Source organism: Hydractinia symbiolongicarpus, chromosome 1 (assembly GCF_029227915.1).
Source record: "Hydractinia symbiolongicarpus strain clone_291-10 chromosome 1, HSymV2.1, whole genome shotgun sequence".
NCBI lineage: Eukaryota > Metazoa > Cnidaria > Hydrozoa > Anthoathecata > Hydractiniidae > Hydractinia > Hydractinia symbiolongicarpus.
The window spans coordinates 14,099,147-14,116,919 of record NC_079875.1 but is presented as its reverse complement, the minus strand read 5'-3'; the positions used below and the strand labels follow the sequence as shown (position 1 = coordinate 14,116,919).

General features: G+C 34.1%; 2 protein-coding genes across 5 annotated transcripts in view; one reads left to right on the top strand and one right to left on the bottom strand.

Annotated features, from left to right (window-relative positions):
- LOC130641376 (E3 ubiquitin-protein ligase NEDD4-like) overlaps positions 1-16,589 on the top strand; it is a 68,761-nt gene extending 52,172 nt beyond the window's left edge. For 2 of the 4 annotated variants that reach the window (XM_057448170.1, XM_057448152.1), the window contains 23 exons: positions 53-114; positions 465-571; positions 722-795; positions 6,280-6,399; positions 7,381-7,448; positions 7,632-7,737; positions 8,020-8,064; positions 8,699-8,766; positions 8,882-9,077; positions 9,279-9,332; positions 9,817-9,871; positions 10,640-10,701; positions 10,880-10,945; positions 11,394-11,557; positions 11,864-11,932; positions 12,713-12,834; positions 13,085-13,155; positions 13,300-13,469; positions 14,202-14,262; positions 14,600-14,659; positions 14,771-14,878; positions 15,170-15,339; positions 15,720-16,589. In XM_057448170.1, coding sequence (XP_057304153.1) covers positions 53-114; positions 465-571; positions 722-795; positions 6,280-6,399; positions 7,381-7,448; positions 7,632-7,737; positions 8,020-8,064; positions 8,699-8,766; positions 8,882-9,077; positions 9,279-9,332; positions 9,817-9,871; positions 10,640-10,701; positions 10,880-10,945; positions 11,394-11,557; positions 11,864-11,932; positions 12,713-12,834; positions 13,085-13,155; positions 13,300-13,469; positions 14,202-14,262; positions 14,600-14,659; positions 14,771-14,878; positions 15,170-15,339; positions 15,720-15,822 — 2,181 coding nt within the window. In that variant the 3' untranslated portion in view covers positions 15,823-16,589. Of the gene's footprint in view, positions 1-52; positions 115-257; positions 323-464; positions 572-721; positions 796-6,279; positions 6,400-7,380; positions 7,449-7,631; positions 7,738-8,019; positions 8,065-8,698; positions 8,767-8,881; positions 9,078-9,278; positions 9,333-9,816; positions 9,872-10,639; positions 10,702-10,879; positions 10,946-11,393; positions 11,558-11,863; positions 11,933-12,712; positions 12,835-13,084; positions 13,156-13,299; positions 13,470-14,201; positions 14,263-14,599; positions 14,660-14,770; positions 14,879-15,169; positions 15,340-15,719 lie in introns of all 4 variants that reach the window. The other 2 variants (XM_057448162.1, XM_057448179.1) reach the window with 2 other exon arrangements.
- On the bottom strand, positions 1,688-3,277 carry LOC130641440 (zinc finger C4H2 domain-containing protein-like). Its single transcript, XM_057448247.1, has 4 exons — positions 3,211-3,277; positions 2,880-3,045; positions 2,636-2,778; positions 1,688-2,214 (listed from the first exon to the last, which is right to left on the bottom strand). The coding sequence occupies exons 1-4, from the start codon at positions 3,234-3,236 to the stop codon at positions 1,887-1,889; spliced, it is 663 nt and encodes a 220-aa protein (XP_057304230.1). The 5' UTR covers positions 3,237-3,277; the 3' UTR covers positions 1,688-1,886.
- Positions 16,590-17,773: the final 1,184 nt, after the last annotated feature.

The following is a 17,773-nucleotide window of genomic DNA, read 5'->3' as shown; positions in this document are numbered from 1 at the left end:
AGATTGTATGCCAAAGGTCTGGTATATTTATGAATGTTCTAACAACTTTTAGGAAGATGCTGATTTTGATGACGAAAGAACTGGTGCAAAATCTTACCTTCTCCAAGGTCGCAGGTTGGTCTTTTACATTCTTATAATTTTTCGATCAGGAAAGCAGTAGTTGTAATTTTAAATAAGGTTTTCTATTAAGTTTTGTCCATCATTAAACACATACTTCTTTTTTTGTGTTTTTTTATTCTTCATCCTTCTGTACCTAGTTTGAAGTCTCGTGTGCGTGGGCATATTAATGCCTGCCTGGCTTATCAAGTTACTCATTTCGATGGTGAGTTTCTATGTGAAAGGATGAGACTAGGTGTATAGAGGAAAACGAATTGCAAATTTTTTTGTGAAAGCTCACTTTTCACACTTCTAGCATTCAGTTTCATCCTTTCTAATTTCAATTTTGTTTTTTTCGATATGCACAGCACAAAATCACGTGTTCGAGGAGAGATAAAAGTATCACTACTCTATACGGCTAGTCGTACCAGTCAGCAGGAAGACCTTAGAGAAAGCAGTCAGGTTGAAAGTGTTGGTAAGGCTGCATAGTTTTTAGGGTTGTGTATTGAAAGAACGTTTCTTATCTGATGTTGTTTGATAATTAGATTTACATGTAATTAAATTTCTTTGTCAGAGGGACTCTTTTTTACATGTTGTTATTGTTGTGATTTAATTTGGTTTTTAGAGAGAGATGGTTTTCATGCAGCAGCAATTGCACGCGATCTTGACAGAATAATGACCCTGCCTCGTCCAGAAGAGGTTAGTTTACTATGTGTATACATGTGTCATTCTTTCAGATAAATTAAGAGACCTTTGAAAAGTTTGATAGCTTTTTGTATAATGTCTGTTTCAATATAACAAACTAGTCGATAAAGCCCATTGAAAAATCCACTGAGGCAATGAAAAAGAAGCGTTTTTTGAATTTTTATGACGTCAGCAACCCATCCACAAAAAAAATAATTCAGAAGCTTGTTTTCACGTTGGCTCTATTGTGTAGAGCTTAAGGCGGTGATCAAGAAAATATATAGGATCATGTACTTTTGATAAACGGTTGCAGAGATATTAGGGTTTAAAGGTTTTTTGATGACGTCATCAACACGTCTACTTTCGAAACGGATTTAGGGACCCAGGTTTGGGAAAATTACCCAAGTTGGTCCTAGGTTATCCCTAGTTACCCATGCGGTAAAAAATCATTGACGTCACCATCTTGTTTCCAAATTATGTGGCCTCAAAGTTTTAGGTGCACTGTAATGGCTTCATTATTTAAATTAAGATATTGACGTTAAAATAGTAATATTAACGTTGCGCCGTAACGTCAGATAATTTAACAGTTGAGACATAATTTTTTTCGGCTACATCAAAGGAAAATAAAGACATCCACTTTGCCTGTTACAGACACACAAACACACAGACACACTCTCCGTATTATTATAGAGATGACAGGAAATTGAAATAGGAGATAGGGAAGCTATATTTTATCACTTAGGACCAGGGTTTTCTTCCTTCTATATTTAACATGTTTTGTAAAATGTGCATGTGTTTAAAGAACATTACCTTGTCTGCTAATTTTGCTTTGCTTAAACATGCACAAATTATGTTCTTATTACCAGACGCGTGTCACAGTATTGTGGTTCATGTTATGATAGCATAGTTACAGTGGTGAATTCTTCCTGCTCTTTGCAACCACAACCTATTTACATTAATTAAAAAATACAATATTTTACATACAAATATACAGTTTCTAAATACAATATTGTGCTTATTTTGTGAAAAAGGAGTTAGATTTTAAAAGATGTTTGTTAAATTAGCTTATCTATTATAAGCTTAAAAAATGTTTAATGTCTCCATTGTTAGTCGCTTGCTTTTCTCTTCTTTGGATTCTTTGAATGACTTTTTGCTTTACATATCGGACAGACTGGTGCATTTCGGTGTATGCTGTGCTTGCACGACATACATGTTTTCATTGGTGGGCCTTTCGCAGAGCGAGGCATAGCTGAAAATACCTTTGCTGGTTGCTGTGGCATCATGTAGGAGGTTATTTTTGAAGTGGTAACCTGTGTTGGACTACTTGTACTTGTTGGACTTGGTATTAGTGTTGGACTTGGTGTAGATACTCTGCTTCCTTTGTTAGTTGTGTATGCTTCGTTAGCATCTGGGTAATGAATAACTGGTATCTCCCTAAATATCATATGTTTTCAAATTTATTTTATAAAAAATGGATGATTTCGCATTTTCAATACTTTAAAGACACAAACCCCAATTTTGAAAAATCTTAAGGATAAACGTTAGGGCTGCGAGAGAAAATTATTTCAAATTGTTTATTGGTGTACCTTTTGTAAAATTTTGTGAAACAACTTTATTGAAAGGTGAAAAGTTTGACATAAATAAATATAAATATGGCTTTTAATTTACTCGATGGTCTGCTGTTTACTATGGATCTTTAATCTCAAGTTATAAGCAATCCCCATGGTTATTCTAAAATTAACCTAATAACTGAGTGTAGATTAGTATAAAATTTGACACTAAATTTTTGCATTAATTTCATGTCTCGTTAGTTTTTACTGCAAGTAGTATGCAGTAAGAAAATCTATGAAAGTACCTGTTTAATCTTTTGTGACTTTCATCAATATTCTGCTCCAGTCTATTCAGATGTACGTCTGTTTTTAAGGGATGATGTCGACCGTAGCATTGTAAACGGGAATGCTCAAGTTGGAGCTCTTTATCTCTCATGCACAAACGTATCTAAAGAAAAAGTAACCAGTTTATTACATGCGGTATAAAGCAAACAAACAAAAAATTATTTCTGTGGGGTTTTTAAATTTCCTTTTTTAGGGTTGACGTACATGTTTCAAATCTTTTTGTAACAGCTTCACTGCATCGAGATGTAACATTTCCTCTCTTTGCAACATAAGTTCTTCATGTCGTAGTTGATTCAGTTGCTCTTCCTCTTTCTGTATTACATACATGTCATGTGATGTAAGAGACTTTTCATGATAAGTGAATATTTCTCTAGAAATAAAAAGAATAATTTTGTAACAAGTCTGGAGATTTCTGGAGAAATGGCTGGATGCAAATAACATTGTTAATTTTGTGTGAAGTTTGTGTAATAATGTCAAACATTCTCCTAAAAATACTTTATGGGTGGTTTAATCGAAAGGTTGAAATGTAACATACCTTGTATCTCGCTTGCACTCACTCATTTTAGGTTCAAACGTTTTTGTTCTTATGCTTTCACAAGACTGTGTGTTTACTAGTATCAACACCTTTTTATATATGCACACAAAACAAAAGAATGTAAAGAGACTAGCTTTCTTTTAAATGAAACCTATATAATGTGATTTTTAGAGGAGAGATTCCTTGTTGTTTATTTTTTTTTGTATTTATTTATTAATTAGATACTTCTTATTTTAACTTTGTCACACCTGTTGGAATTGAAATAATAGAGTCCTGTAGTGCAGTGTGAAGTAGTGGAAAGAAAGAGGAAAGATATACCAAATGCAGTGTGTAAATAAATAGATATATAATATGGGAAGGATTAAAAGATTAGATTATATTTCTTTAAAATTTGATTTGTTATTTATTATTTTTGTATTGAATGTTGTATAGTTAAGGAAAACAAAGGAATTTTAAAAGTTAGTCAAATAAAAATTGAATTCTTGATTTAATAATTCATGGATGATTAATAGAAGAGCAAATTCTATGCTGTTTTTATCCAATCTTTCTTTGACAAAATATGAATTTATTATTTCTTAATCTTTTGTATTTCAATAAACAGTAGTTCTGTATCGAAGCTTTGTTTCCCCAACTGGAGCAATAAGTCAAAGTAATGTTAAAGTTGCATTATATGGATGGTTTTACACCACCACATCGATGATTTTTGTTAGGCCCACAGAAAACTCACCTATGGTTAATTTTTAGTTATAGAATAGTTTACAGTGAATGTTTTATATATGCTGTGAAAAAATTGAAGATCTTCACACGAGTCGCAGACATATAAACAAAAATCATATCAAATAGCTCTAGCAATGAAGTAACGTAATAATCTCGCAAAAATAAAAACACCCGCAAAAACAAAACAAACAAATAGATTAGTACTATAGGTACTGCAAGAGATTTTTTGAAAGCCATGTGTTCATAGGATTTTAAAGTTAAGTTATTTTGAGTTATTTTGTATTGTTTTTTTGTTGAATTTTCTTAAACAATAACAAATATTCATGCAGGAACACTTACAATTTCCAGTGATTGAATGTTAAATTTTATAAATTATATAAAATTAGTTTCTTTACTGCTTTTCAATATAAATTATTTTTGATTGCTAAGTAAAATTTAATTATAGGTCTTTCCTTTTTTCTCAAACAGACTAGGATAAAATTAATATAAGTCACTTTAATAGCCTCTTGTGATTTTCCCACAGTATGTTACAGTACATACACCTGTTTCTGTGTCTGAAAATTTATTCTCCATATCTACTGTCGCATTCATCTACATGGAGTATACTCCATCACAGGTGTTTTTCAAAGCCAAAGAAAATATTTGTAAATCCATTGTTGGGAAAGCTACTATACAGGTCACTAGATTTAAGATACCTAAGGATTATATCTGCAGCATTCTGCAATTAGATGTGATCAAAATAATATTTGAAATTTTATAAGAAAACTTGTAGGTGTGCAAAGCTGAGATATATTTTCCTTTCAGTAAGTGCGGTGGAGAGACAGTGCTGGCTTAAATCCAGTCCTAAGAAATTAAAAATCTTATTCACTGGTGAAATAAGAAAAGGAAAAACAATTTAATAATTTATAACTAAATTTGATATCTTTTTTGTACTCCTAGTGGTAGGTTATTTACGTTTTAAGTTTTTTCATTTAAAGCACTTGAGTTTTTTTCATTACAACATAATAAAACAGGTGAAGGGAAAATAATTGTGTTTTATTTATTCAGAACATGAAAAGATAATTCACAGTAGTAGGGATTTAAAATCATTTTATTTCACCATCAAATAAAATGATTTTAAATAATCTTATAAACTAGTATCAATGAGTTTTATTCTTATTTTTGTTGTATTACACTTTAGGAGGCAGTCAACGTGTAATTTACGTCCAATTATACTGTTATTATTGTCCCTTATAGATTCTTGAAGTGTAGGGCCACTAAAACTTATACGTATTGGAATACATGAACTTTTAAGAGCACAACAAGGACCTTAAATGCCTAAAAAAGGAGAAACAAATAGTAAAAAAAAAGAGCAAGCCCTAGTGAAATTAATATCCACAATTTTTCACTGTCTTATCACGGCCTTGAAAATAAAGTTTTGAGGAAAAAAAATATTCTCATTTATTAGTGCAATTATTTACCCAGAATTCAGTTCTTTTGGTACTGTTCAATGAGTCTCCTAGTACATTTAAAGTTCTTATTTGAACTCCAGAAGCTGTGCAAGCTCAACTAAACAACTGTCTGTCTGAACGCTAGGCAGAGTTATCTTTCACTAAATGTTGTCTGGCATGACCGAGACAAGGTGTAAGGAAATAACAGAAAAAAAATAAAATATAGCGCGTCTCTTCAACCTTCTGAAGGTCTCAATTTCAGACGCTCCATATTTTATTTTATTTTTTTGTATTTTTTTGTATTTTTTTTGGAACAAGATTCCTCAAACAACAAAATGTGCTTAAAAAGTTTTTGTGAAAACCTTTTTGATGTAATCTTAATGTAAAGACAAAGTTACATAATCTAAGCAAAAATTCTGATTTGATGTCCTTTAAAAAAATATAAATTTGCTTTTTAAAGTGCGTCACCATGCTGAGCTTTTTGGACTTGTTTGCAACTACATTTACACCGTCCACCGTTGCGTGATACACAACAAAGAGTTATTTCATGTAATATCTTTCACAGAATTTAGTGTTGAACAAAAAACAATTCTAGATTTTTCAGACCATTTGTCCCTGCGTTGTCACTTAACTAAGTACCTTAAAAGAGATTTTCCACATAAATTGAATTTAGCGATCTTCAAAATGGCATTTTTGATGTGAATTTAATTTGGAGAAGGGTCAAATATTTTAAATAACATGGATTTAAATTACTGTATGTTGTCAAAATCACCATTTTTTTTTCTGCGTCAAAACCTCTCCTCTTAGATAGATTGAAGAAAGCTGTTTTCCTAAAAAATTTTTGTAACGCTGGCATCAATTTATTGTTAAACTGTGAAAGTAAACAACAGTCTGTCAAAATTTCTTTTGCTTTTGTATTTAGCCTGGCTGGGAAGCTGTAAACATTGAAGATGCAGATGAAAATGCGTCTGGAATCACACATCAACATTCCTTAGCAAGCACAAGCCTGGAACCTCTACCAAGTGGCTGGGAGGAAAGACAGGTAAGGAAGGAGAAAATCTAAATGCTGTATGTTCATACTACTTTTATAATTTTTTAGTTGTCGAAACATTTATTTTTATGGTGTTTTCAGTTCCTGTAACATTTCCTTTTTAATTTCCCTTTTTGTTGTTGTTGTTGTTGTTGCTATTTTTGGCTGTATTTGTTTTGAGTTTAAAAATACTCAAACTCATCAGTTTTAGTATGCAACTAGAACATCTAGGTCCGAAAATGTTAATTACCGTAATTAACTGTAATTATCAGCTCGTTTCTGATTGGTTAAATTTTTATGAATTTCGAACCTCTACAATTATATAAATACATGCTCAACACCATTTTACTTTGCCCGATGATGGGAGAAGGATCTCCCAAAACGTCGCCTACTGAACTATCATGTTCAAGAAACTTCTACAGTATTATGAATACTGAACAGACAAACCGAAATAATATCTTCAATAGAACAAAGAAGGTTAATAATTGATGTACTTTTCATTTTGTTGGAAAATTTGAAGTTTTCGAGAAAATAAAAAAGATACTTTCAATATTTTTAACACCATAATGCTTCGAATAAATGCTCCCTTCTTTTAGACGCCCGTCTATTAAACGCCCTCCTTTCAATGATTTTTTTTAACAAACATCCCTCTAATATACGCCTTCCTCTAATAGACGCTTGTTTAAATTTGAAACATAATGCGTTGAGTTTCATTGATAATGATCTTTATAAATATCTATATGAAATATGGGAAGAAGATATGGTTGAGCTGCACAAGCTCTCAATATAATTGACAAGGAAGATTGCCCCCTCTCCTTTAACGCCTCCCATTAAAATCGAAAAATTTAATAAACGCCCCCATAGTTCTAAGATACTTTTAAAATGGATTTTTCAATATTTCTGCTTCATATTATTTTCAAGTATCTTTTACATTGAGAAATCTGGATTTTATTTTAGGAAAGCTAGTGTATAATCGTGTTTTTTATGTTACAGGATGCAAATGGACGAACGTTTTATGTCAATCATTCAAACCGAACAACAACATGGATTCGGCCAACACGGTATGGTTGTGTTTTTCTATCATATAGGACTTAATTGCCTAATTACCAATTGGAACTTAAACTTATAAGCCATTTAATTTTCTTTGGGAATGAAATTCTCTCACCTTAACTCACATCTTGCGACACTTTAAAGAACTGCTTTTCCGATCATGGTATGTTAGTTTAGATTACGAAATTATTTAGAATTGCACAAACAACGCGTACTCCAAGTGAATCACAAGTGGATTTCAATCAAGAATTGCTTCGAAATGTGCGCCGTCATATTAGTGTTGAGGAATCTGCTGAGCTGGTATTTTTATTAGAATACTTATGATACTGGTGTTTTTTTCTTCATTTATTTATTTATTGATAAGCCAAGAACATTGTGGCATTTAGATTATAGTCGAAATTAATTGACCAGCAACGAGTTCAATTGACCAAACTCATTGTTGGTCAATTAATTTCGACTATTTATTCATTTATTTACTTTGTTTGTTTGTTCTTTATTTGTCTTATCATCTAAAATCCACCAGGTCTTATGATAAGATGGGTACGTTTAAAAAGCATCGATGACGTCATTTCTATGTTTTAGGTGGACCCTGAATCACAGTTACCCCCTGGATGGGAGGAGCGTAGGGTATGTTGCTATTTTTTATTTTATTATTATTGTAGTGAACGTATGAAAGAGCTTAAAAATTTTGCTAAAAAGATGCTGTATTTAATAGTTTTAACAAGTTATGTTGGATGTAACATGGTTATACCTATTCGGTTTCATATTTCGAACATATTTAAACAGAAAAAAATATTTAGGTAATGCAATATTTATTAAAAACAGACCTCTATATCTCCAGAACTAATTAAGATTTTTCAAAAATTCCTAGTCAATTTTCCAAGCTCTCCTATGAAGTCATTTTTTTTTAGTGGAGAGAGCTTTAAAAAGATTTTGCTTATTCTCTTCAAAGAAAAATCATGTGAAAATGTGTAAAATTCCAGAGATATTATGAGCAAAAACTTTAAATGTCGTTTTTAAAGTAAATACGAAAATTTTCTTAAAATTACGGTCGTCGAAAATAAACACGAGAAATCTACAAGGAAATTGTTTTTGCGGATTTTACTGTTTTATGTACTATTTTAACATGGTTGCATTTGAGTTTTTTATAATTCACATAAAAATTTTTTAACGCAATAAACCAAAAATATAATCCAATTTTTTTTTACTGACTGAAGTAAACACAGGCAATTATTATATAGATTACTTTCTTTTAATCTAGAATGTCAATGGTCAAACTCTCTTTATTGACCACAACACCAGAACAACTAGTTGGGTGCGACCACGATCGTAAGTAAAGGTTCATTAATAAACGCTTACAATTAGTTTAAGCGAGGCTAATTGAAGTAGACAAAGATAATATAGCAGATATGTGAAGATTATTTATTACTCATTTATTTTTCAGTAGTACGTCATCAGCTGTTGAAAATCAAAGTCCACCGGAAGCTGATGCCAATCCTAGACCAGAGCGTTCTACAGAACGCCTGCACCCGGATGTACCTAGTCAGAGTGAGATGCCCTTACCACCCGGTTGGGCCATGCAGCTAGCACAAAATGGACGCGTGTTCTTTATCGATCACAATAGCAGAAGTACAGTGTGGGTAGGTTGAGCAATGTCGTGTCGCAGCGTGTTAAAACCATTCGCAGTTGCATGGATATTGAAACACATTGTTAAAGGCGCTTTTAATCTTTCAGAAACCACGGTGTTTAGCTTCATCCATATCGTTTTGTGCTTGCAGTGGAATGTCGCTTAAACTCGTACTTTTTAGGATTTTGAATCTTGAATTGTTCTATTATAACAGGTCGATCCTCGAATAAACAACAAGAATGACGCCAAAGACCTTGGACCGCTTCCTGTGAGTATCCAGGGTACTTTCTTTGTATACATTTAACTATTCCGGCCGGGTCCGGAATTTACGGGAAATCACGCATTTCCCGTTTCCGTTGCTTTCACTCGGTTGCTAACAAAAAAGAACTTTTTAAGAACCGAATTTTTAAAAAAAAACTGTCTTTAAAAACCAGCGAAGTAACACGCCGATCTACGTAGGACGTTCTTTGCAAGGTTTTGAGAACAATAATACTTTGTAAATATATGTCTTATCGCGGTATGCCAGGCCCTATTATATTTTGTAGTGTGACTTGCATTGCATTAATAGGTCTGTTAGTGTTGAACTTCTAAGCATGAAACAAACAAGCACCAGGCATTTGGTTATTGGCGTAATTTAAAATTTGCCCACCAGTTTTTCTCCCTGAAATTTCCTAAACTTCTCATAGAATATATACCCTCTTGAAATGTTGTATTATAAGGTCATTTGGCTAAAATAAATTCTCTTATATTAGGCTGGTTGGGAGGAAAGAGTGCATTCAGATGGAAGAGTCTTTTTCATAGATCACGGTTTGTTTGTTTGTTTGTTTGTTTATTTTATTTAGTTTTCTTTTGTTTGTTTTTTGTTTTGTTTGTTTTCTTTTGTTTTGGTTCTTCAATACGTCTAGAAGTTTTTTATGTTGTGCAGATGCGACCAAACCCACCCTTGTGCTTCTTTTAAAGCAGGATTTTCACCAGCCTGGTTATTTGTGAGAAGGAAAAATAACAACTCATCTTGTTTTTGCTAACAATGCGTAACTCAATTGGAGTCGACTGAAATTGGAAAATTATAGAAAACTAGTCGGTGGCCCGTGGAAAATCCACGGGTTCGCTCGTTCTTTTTATACAGCATTACGTGCGTCTCGCTACTTTCGGTACCATTTTGCGTGACAGACAGACGTATACGGGTATTAATATAGACTAGTCGTTAGCCCGTGGAAAAATCCACGGGGTCGCCCTTCCTTTATATATCGCATTTCGTGTTTCCGTAACAGGACGCGACTTTCGCGGACAGACAGACAGACGGAATGCGGCTATTATTAAAGGGATTATGTTGGCTTTTTCAGCCGGCCTTTTGATTGGTCTATAGAGGAGATGTTTAATGACACATGAGAACTTGGCATTCTGGTTCGTGCGCATGTAATTTACATGCTAAAGAGACGTTCCCCTTTAAACCGATCAATCAGGACTAGCAATGGAAATCTGGATTTGCTTGCTTCTCTGTTTATTGTACTTAAAAATTTTTAATCCACTTTTTTGGGTGTTAATTTTTTTTGTAATTTTGTAATGCTGCTATAGAAACACAATCGACACAATGGGAAGATCCACGACTGCAAGTGCAAGCTAAAAAGAAATCACAAGTAACCCATATTCTTTATTGTTTTAATTTTTTCAATTTTTTGCTAGCTGTATCTTTCGTATAAAAATTGCTTACGGCTACAAATGTCCTTACTAAAAATGGTTTGTAAAAACGTTGGACCTTCACATTGTCTTTATATCACATGATCACCACTTTAGCTACATCTGATCTATTTTCAGGCGATTCCTTATTCACGTGATTACAAGAGAAAGTATGATTTCTTCAGATCGAGACTAAAGAGACCTGTAAGTAGCCTTATTTGTATGAAAAGACCTGTAAATAGTTTCTTTGAATGTAGGGACCTGTAAATATTTTTTTAATTGAGCAGACCTGTAAATAGTTTCTTTGAATGTTGAGCCATGTAAATAGAGCCTTTGAATAAAGAGACCTGTAACTAGCTACTTTAAATAAAGAGACCTGTAAATGGTTTCTTTAAATAAACCGACCTGTAAATAGGGTCTTTAAATGAACAGTAACTAGCTACATTAAATAAATAGGCTTGTAATAGATTTTATGTATAAGGGAAATTTTGTGATAAAATATCTATTTACACTGCATTATTTTTCCAACGAACATGACTAAACAATATAGGCCATCCTTTTTTTGTATTTTGGGATCATACGTTGTTCCGAAAAGGACTGGTCCTAACCACAGTGTGTTTGTTTTAACTGTACATTTTTATTGACTTCTCAGGAGAATGTCCCAAACAAATACGAGATTCACATACGTCGTAGCACCATTATGGAGGACTCATATCGCTTTGTTTTGTCGAATTGCGACAAAGTGGAATTGTTGAAGACGAAGTTATGGATTGTGTTCGATGGCGAAGTAGGTCTTGATTATGGAGGAGTGTCCAGGTGACTATTGATGTTCTTCTTCGCGGTTGTTTAATGGGCTGAAATGCAAGTAATTCACTGATCCGAACGCTCTTCCATGTTTAAATGTCAAACAGGAAATCAAACTAAGTCTTTTCTACTATTAACACTATCTAGTTATTGCTTGAGTATTTTCTTGAATTTGAAGTTGCTTTTCTCTGTCGTTATAAGAGGTGACATTAGCACTTTGCATATTGCCGCCCTTTTAACACTTTGTGTATTGCCGCCCTTTTAACTCTTTTAAGGAAAAGAGCATTTGAACAGACAAACCTTTCTTCTATTTTATAGGGAATGGTTTTACTTGTTGTCGAAGGAGATATTTAATCCGTACTATGGATTGTTCGAATACTCGGCTACGTAAGTACCGCGACTTATCTGTTTTTTAAAGAAAGTATTTCTCGGGTGCACCAATAAAATAGCAAAACTCTTTTCTTGGCATAAGTAGACTTAAGGTGAGAGTTCCAACATTTTCGGTTCATGTAATGCTTAAGTGATAGTGCGTACGTTATCCTTCTAAATTTTGCAAAAGGTTTGGGCGTGACGAGAAATATGAAATTCTCGATAATCAATAATTGTTGTGCATTTCAAATTTATTTATTAATTGTCTATTACATAACGCCTCAATTAAAAAGTTGCAAATGCCAAACAAATTAGTGCTAGTTTTCAAAGACTTTAAATGTTTAATGTATAGTTCACGTCGCTTCATTTTGGAGTTAATCCAAATTTGACGCAATGGACAACACAATGGACAACGCAAGTTTTTAATAAAAACAAAACAAAAATTTGCACATTAAAGACAATTTTTGGAAGCAATTTCTACAATACTAGTCGTTAGCCCGTGGAAAATCCACGGGTTCGCCCGTCCTTTTTATACCGCATTGCGTGCTTCTCGCTATTGCGCAGCTAAGCTACCATTTTGCGTGACAGACAGACAGACAGACAGACAGACAGACAGACAGACAGACAGACAGACAGACAGACAGACAGACAGACAGACAGACAGACAGACAGACAGACGTATACGGGTATTATAATATAGATTTCGAATTTTTCGCACTGTGGAAAACAGCCTTATGCATGTACGCTGTATAGCTGCTGTTACGTAACAATAATCTTCTTTTTTTCTCTTCTCTCCAGCGACAATTACACGTTGCAAATCAATCCCAACTCCGGTATGTGCAACGACCAACATTTGTCTTACTTTAAATTCATTGGTCGCGTCGCCGGAATGGCAGTGTATCATGGGAAATTATTAGACGGTGAGACGCGTTATTGGTTTTGTCAAGTTTGGTGTTGTGCATGTGATGTTCTGCTGATAGGCTTTTGTTCATTTATATTGCTTAGTATGGCTGAACACAACTGTTCGTTAAAACGTCAAAATATATTGCAGTATATAAAATATTTAAAAAAAAAAGCTTGAAAATTATCTGGAATGGAACAATAGTTCACTAATACTTTTAACCAGTTGTAGCATACGCATTCTTTGATATTCCAATGGTATTTTTTTAGCGTTCTTTATTCGACCATTTTATAAAATGATGCTGGGGAAGAAAATCAACTTGCGAGACATGGAGAGTGTCGTAAGTGTGACTTTGTTTTTGGATTTGAAGGGATTTGAAAACATCCACTACTTCAACACAAAACAGTACTATGCGTTCAACACCAAGTGTCATTAAAAAGCAAAGTGGATTTTTTACCTGCACGTTCCCTCTTTTGCTTTTCAGGATTCTGAATATTACAACAGTTTAGTGTGGTTGCTAGAGAACGACCCTGAAGATTTGGAACTGCGATTTCAACTTGAAGAAGAAGCCTTCGGACAAGTTGTGAGTAGGGAGTTGAAACCGGATGGCGAAAGCATTCCTGTTACTAATAGCAACAAGACGGAATATATCGAGTAAGTGTTATACTGCACCCAGGGCTTTCGAAATAATCCCATTGATTTCGTGTCAGAAATTTCAGGGTTTTTACCGATTTTGTTTATTTTAATTTCACTAAAATCTTTACTATGTAGATTTTAATGCTACAGTTTGCTATTTCAATATGCGATTTACTTTTGTTTAATTGCCACGAGAATGCTATGGAAGTAACAAACGCGAAGCTTTGAATTAAATTTTTGCGATCTTAATCTTTTTCCTAAAAAGTTTGAGACTTGTGTATTTATGGTACAGTAAATAAAAAAGTACTTTTGTTATGAATTTCGTATTGGGAAATTGCCGTAAAAGTAAAGAAATTTCTCACACTAAATACAATAAAATATCAACGCGTTCTATGTCCTGTTACCCAACATTTCTCTTTTCGACTCTTCGCTGCATATTGTTGGATATGATGGTTTGCAGTGTATGTGGCTGATTGAAATGTGTTATGAACGCGCTAGTTAAAAAGTGTACGTATAAAGCGAGGACCTTTATCTCCACATCACCAATAATTAACATACTCACGTTAAGTCTCACTTAACCCAGCCGAATGTACCATGTTTGTTTTTAGCGTGGAGAGCCGTGAGAGTGCATAGTTCTTCTAAAAGCCCCGTTTGAACAGCGTGAATAAAGGATTTTAAAAATGTGGAGAATCAGTTGATGCATTGAAATATATGTTTTTGTTGTATGTTCCCGTTTTGGATTTTTTATAGTTTGGTTATCAAATGGCGTTTTGTTGATCGAGTTAAAGGCCAAATGGGAGCCTTCATGAAGGTATACTGGTGGAAATGTTCAAAACAAAATTATTAGTAAAACACGCAATCTGTAGCCGAACTTTATGCGTGCTTCTCAGAAGTGAAGATTAAATATTTTCTTATCGCAACATTACCCCAAGAATACTTTGTTGTTCTAAAAGCGCAAATTCATATTAAATACTTGAGGCGCTTCTTCGTATGAGCAGCAATTTTTTTTTTTATTTATTTTCAAATAAACTTTCTTTGTTGACACTTGCTTGATAAATCTTAATTGGTTCTATTCGTGGTTGGTTATTTTACTTCAGAATACAGGATGATTTAGTTTATTTATAAATAACATTCTTTACTTCGTTTAGGGTTTCCAAGACATCATTCCTGCATCGTTAATTCAAGTCTTCGACGAACGCGAACTCGAGGTTAGTAAGTGCGACGTATAACTTTTATGATCATACCAGTAAGCTTGCTTTTTTTCTCCTCCAAGCCTGAGTGTTTTGTGTCTTGACAAAGTTTGTTTTTTTCGTTTTTAGTATTTGCTGTGCGGTCTCGGCGAAATTGATTGTGACGATTGGAGAAAGCATACGCAGTACCGGAGTGGTTACCATGACAAACATGCGGTTATTCAGTGGTTTTGGAAGGTGACTTAAAGTTCCTAATCCCACAAAGCACTGAGCCTTGCTAAGTTATTCTAGTTGCAAACGTTTTTAATTGTGATCTAGCTTTCTGTTATGCATCATTAGACTTGTACAAAAAGACAATTTGTCGTCGTCGTTGTTGATGTCGCCGGGGTCTTTTGTCGGGATAATAGCAGTAGTAGTTTTCGTTTATCCAGAATGTCGTTGTTTGTGACATCTGTAATGTTATTGTCGGCACACGGTGTTTTATTGCTTCATGAGTTTTTAGTTGAAATATTCACTTTTCCTTTCCAGGCTGTATTGACGTTCGATAACGAAATGAAAGCGAGGCTGTTACAATTCGTTACTGGGACATCCAGAGTTCCCATGAACGGGTTTGCTGAATTATATGGAAGCAATGGGCCGCAACGATTTGCTATTGAACGGTGGGGAAATGCGCACCAACTTCCAAGATCTCATACGTGGTGAGTTTTTTTTCTCGATTTATTTTTAAATTTTTCATACTTTTCTTCGATGTGTTCATTTAGCTGAACACACAACGCACGCTACACTCCATAAACATGCGTAAAAAATATGACCAATCAGTGTTGAGAATAGCGGATTAATACACACTGTCTACAATCAGGGAGTAAACGAACTTATAGATTTTCATATTGCTTTGGAGCTATTCAAAAGCTGTAAAGAAGAAAAAAATGGAACATAAATGATTCTTTTGTCTTGGATTCCTTTATTTTTAATAAAATATTTAGCACTATCATTCGAATAATGAGAAACTCTTTTTATTTTTTAACGAACGACCTATTTCTGTTTCTGTTTGTAAAGTATGTTTTGTCTTCTTTTTTAGTTTTAATAGACTCGACCTGCCGCCCTATGGAAGCTACCACGAATTACGCGAAAAATTAAGACTTGCTATAGAAAATACAGAAGGTTTTGAAGGGGTGGATTAAACAACGACTCGTAACATTTTCTTCAAGATATATCCTAAGAAAGTCGAGTACGTGAAGACGAAGCTCGCAAAGCATGAATGGAATTGAGAGTAGAACACGTGTAATCATCTGATTTTGATCGCCTGGGGTTAGTAAACAACGAAAAATATGCATCTATCGATGGGATGGATTTTTAAATAATTAAAATCGACATGTAGCTTTTTGTATCTTATTTTAGTCACACTGTTTTATTGTTGTGGACGGACGCCCTTTGCACTGGCATTTTTATTTTAATTGTTTGCGAACTACAGTTAATGCCTAGAAGGGGCCAATGAGATTTTTACAATAGTGAATTATCTGACAAAAAAGCTGCTTCTATGAATATAGTATAATTAAAGCTCTATTTACACCAGGTTGGAAAGGTATATCGTTTTTAAAATTCGATTAAGTAAAATTAAGGCGAAAAATTATAAAAAAACGTCTATTTAAATGAAGCACTTTGTCAAATTTGAAAGGTAACATCAATTTTTTAATACGAGATGCAGAAGAAAAAGTAAGAATTAAGAAATAGCAAAATAAATATTTACGGTTTTTATTAACGCAAATCTTAGCCTCGCTCACCTAATAAACAGGGATAACAGAGGCACTGTGCCATTTATACATATGTCATATATCTATACTGGATAATAATTCTGTTATAAAATAATTATATAATAACTTCTTTTTTTACGCGTTGAAATTGGCGATGTAACTGACTTTTGTAACGTATTTTACCAGTGATCGTACGACAGATTTTGTTATGTGTCGTGGCAATAACCACTGATCCTCAACCCTTTGTTATATATCCTGCTTTTCTTGTTTACCTTAAATAAATTTATGAGGTGCAGGGTCAGGTGACAATAATACGGTTGGTTTCACCCTCGTTCCCAGGGATATTTCTCTTTTTCATATCAAAATAGGAAAAATCCTTGAGAACGATGTTGCAGTTATATCTTTCCGGTTGGATTAGAAATCTAACAGTGCTGTTCGACAAAGTGCAGACATTTTTCTCAATGACGTGGCCTGTAACCTCGTTTCCAGGTAATTTTTGTCTTTCTGTTATCGGGTCGGCGGGGAACAGAAGATCGCCATCTCAACATCAGAAAAGGAAAAACTCTGTGATGACTTTTTTTTTAAATAGCGATGGGAAGAGGTTGGCAAAATACCAACCTCGTCCCCAAGGCACTTTTTCCCTTAGAAAGAGAAAAAGGGGCCCTGGGGACGAGGTTGGGCAAAATACATCACTATTAGTAATGTGATGTATTACTTTTGGCCATGATGTACGATTTCCTGATTTCCTGAAACCTTCAAGGTAAAATAAATAAATATATAAATAAATGAATAAATGTGAGTTTGGGTGGCTAATTTAAACAGTTGCTCATTTTTGCCAAAGCAAAAAACAAACGAACCAGTCCTGGCTGGTCATGCTAAACATTTTTCTCAGACTGTAAAAATAATAGCTTGGATAAAAAGATTGTTTTATCTGTGAGTGATAGATGTTATGGCTGAGTCAACCTCGTCCCCAGGGCATCTTATCTTTTCTGACATTGGGACGGCGATACGAACATCTTCCTGTCCTGATATAAAAAAGAGGTTAAATATCATGCTCAAGAAGAAGATCCTGTGAATGATGAGAAGGATAGCTGGCCATTTAATTTCCCTGAACGGAAGGAAAAGTTTCATGCTTCAGTTATTATTATAACCACTTCAGTGTTGAGAACACTGTTCAACGTGGGTCCTGTGTTCTGAATATATGCATTAGGTATACACCGGTATTGCATACCCAATTTTCCTCGCATGGCGTGGGTTGACCCGTAGCTGTGGTGAAGACACCTGCTACACATGCCCACGCTGTGGACCGAACCACGGACCTTGTGATTGCGAAGCGAACTCCATAGCCACAAGGCCACACGCCACTGTTCTGTTTGGCTCT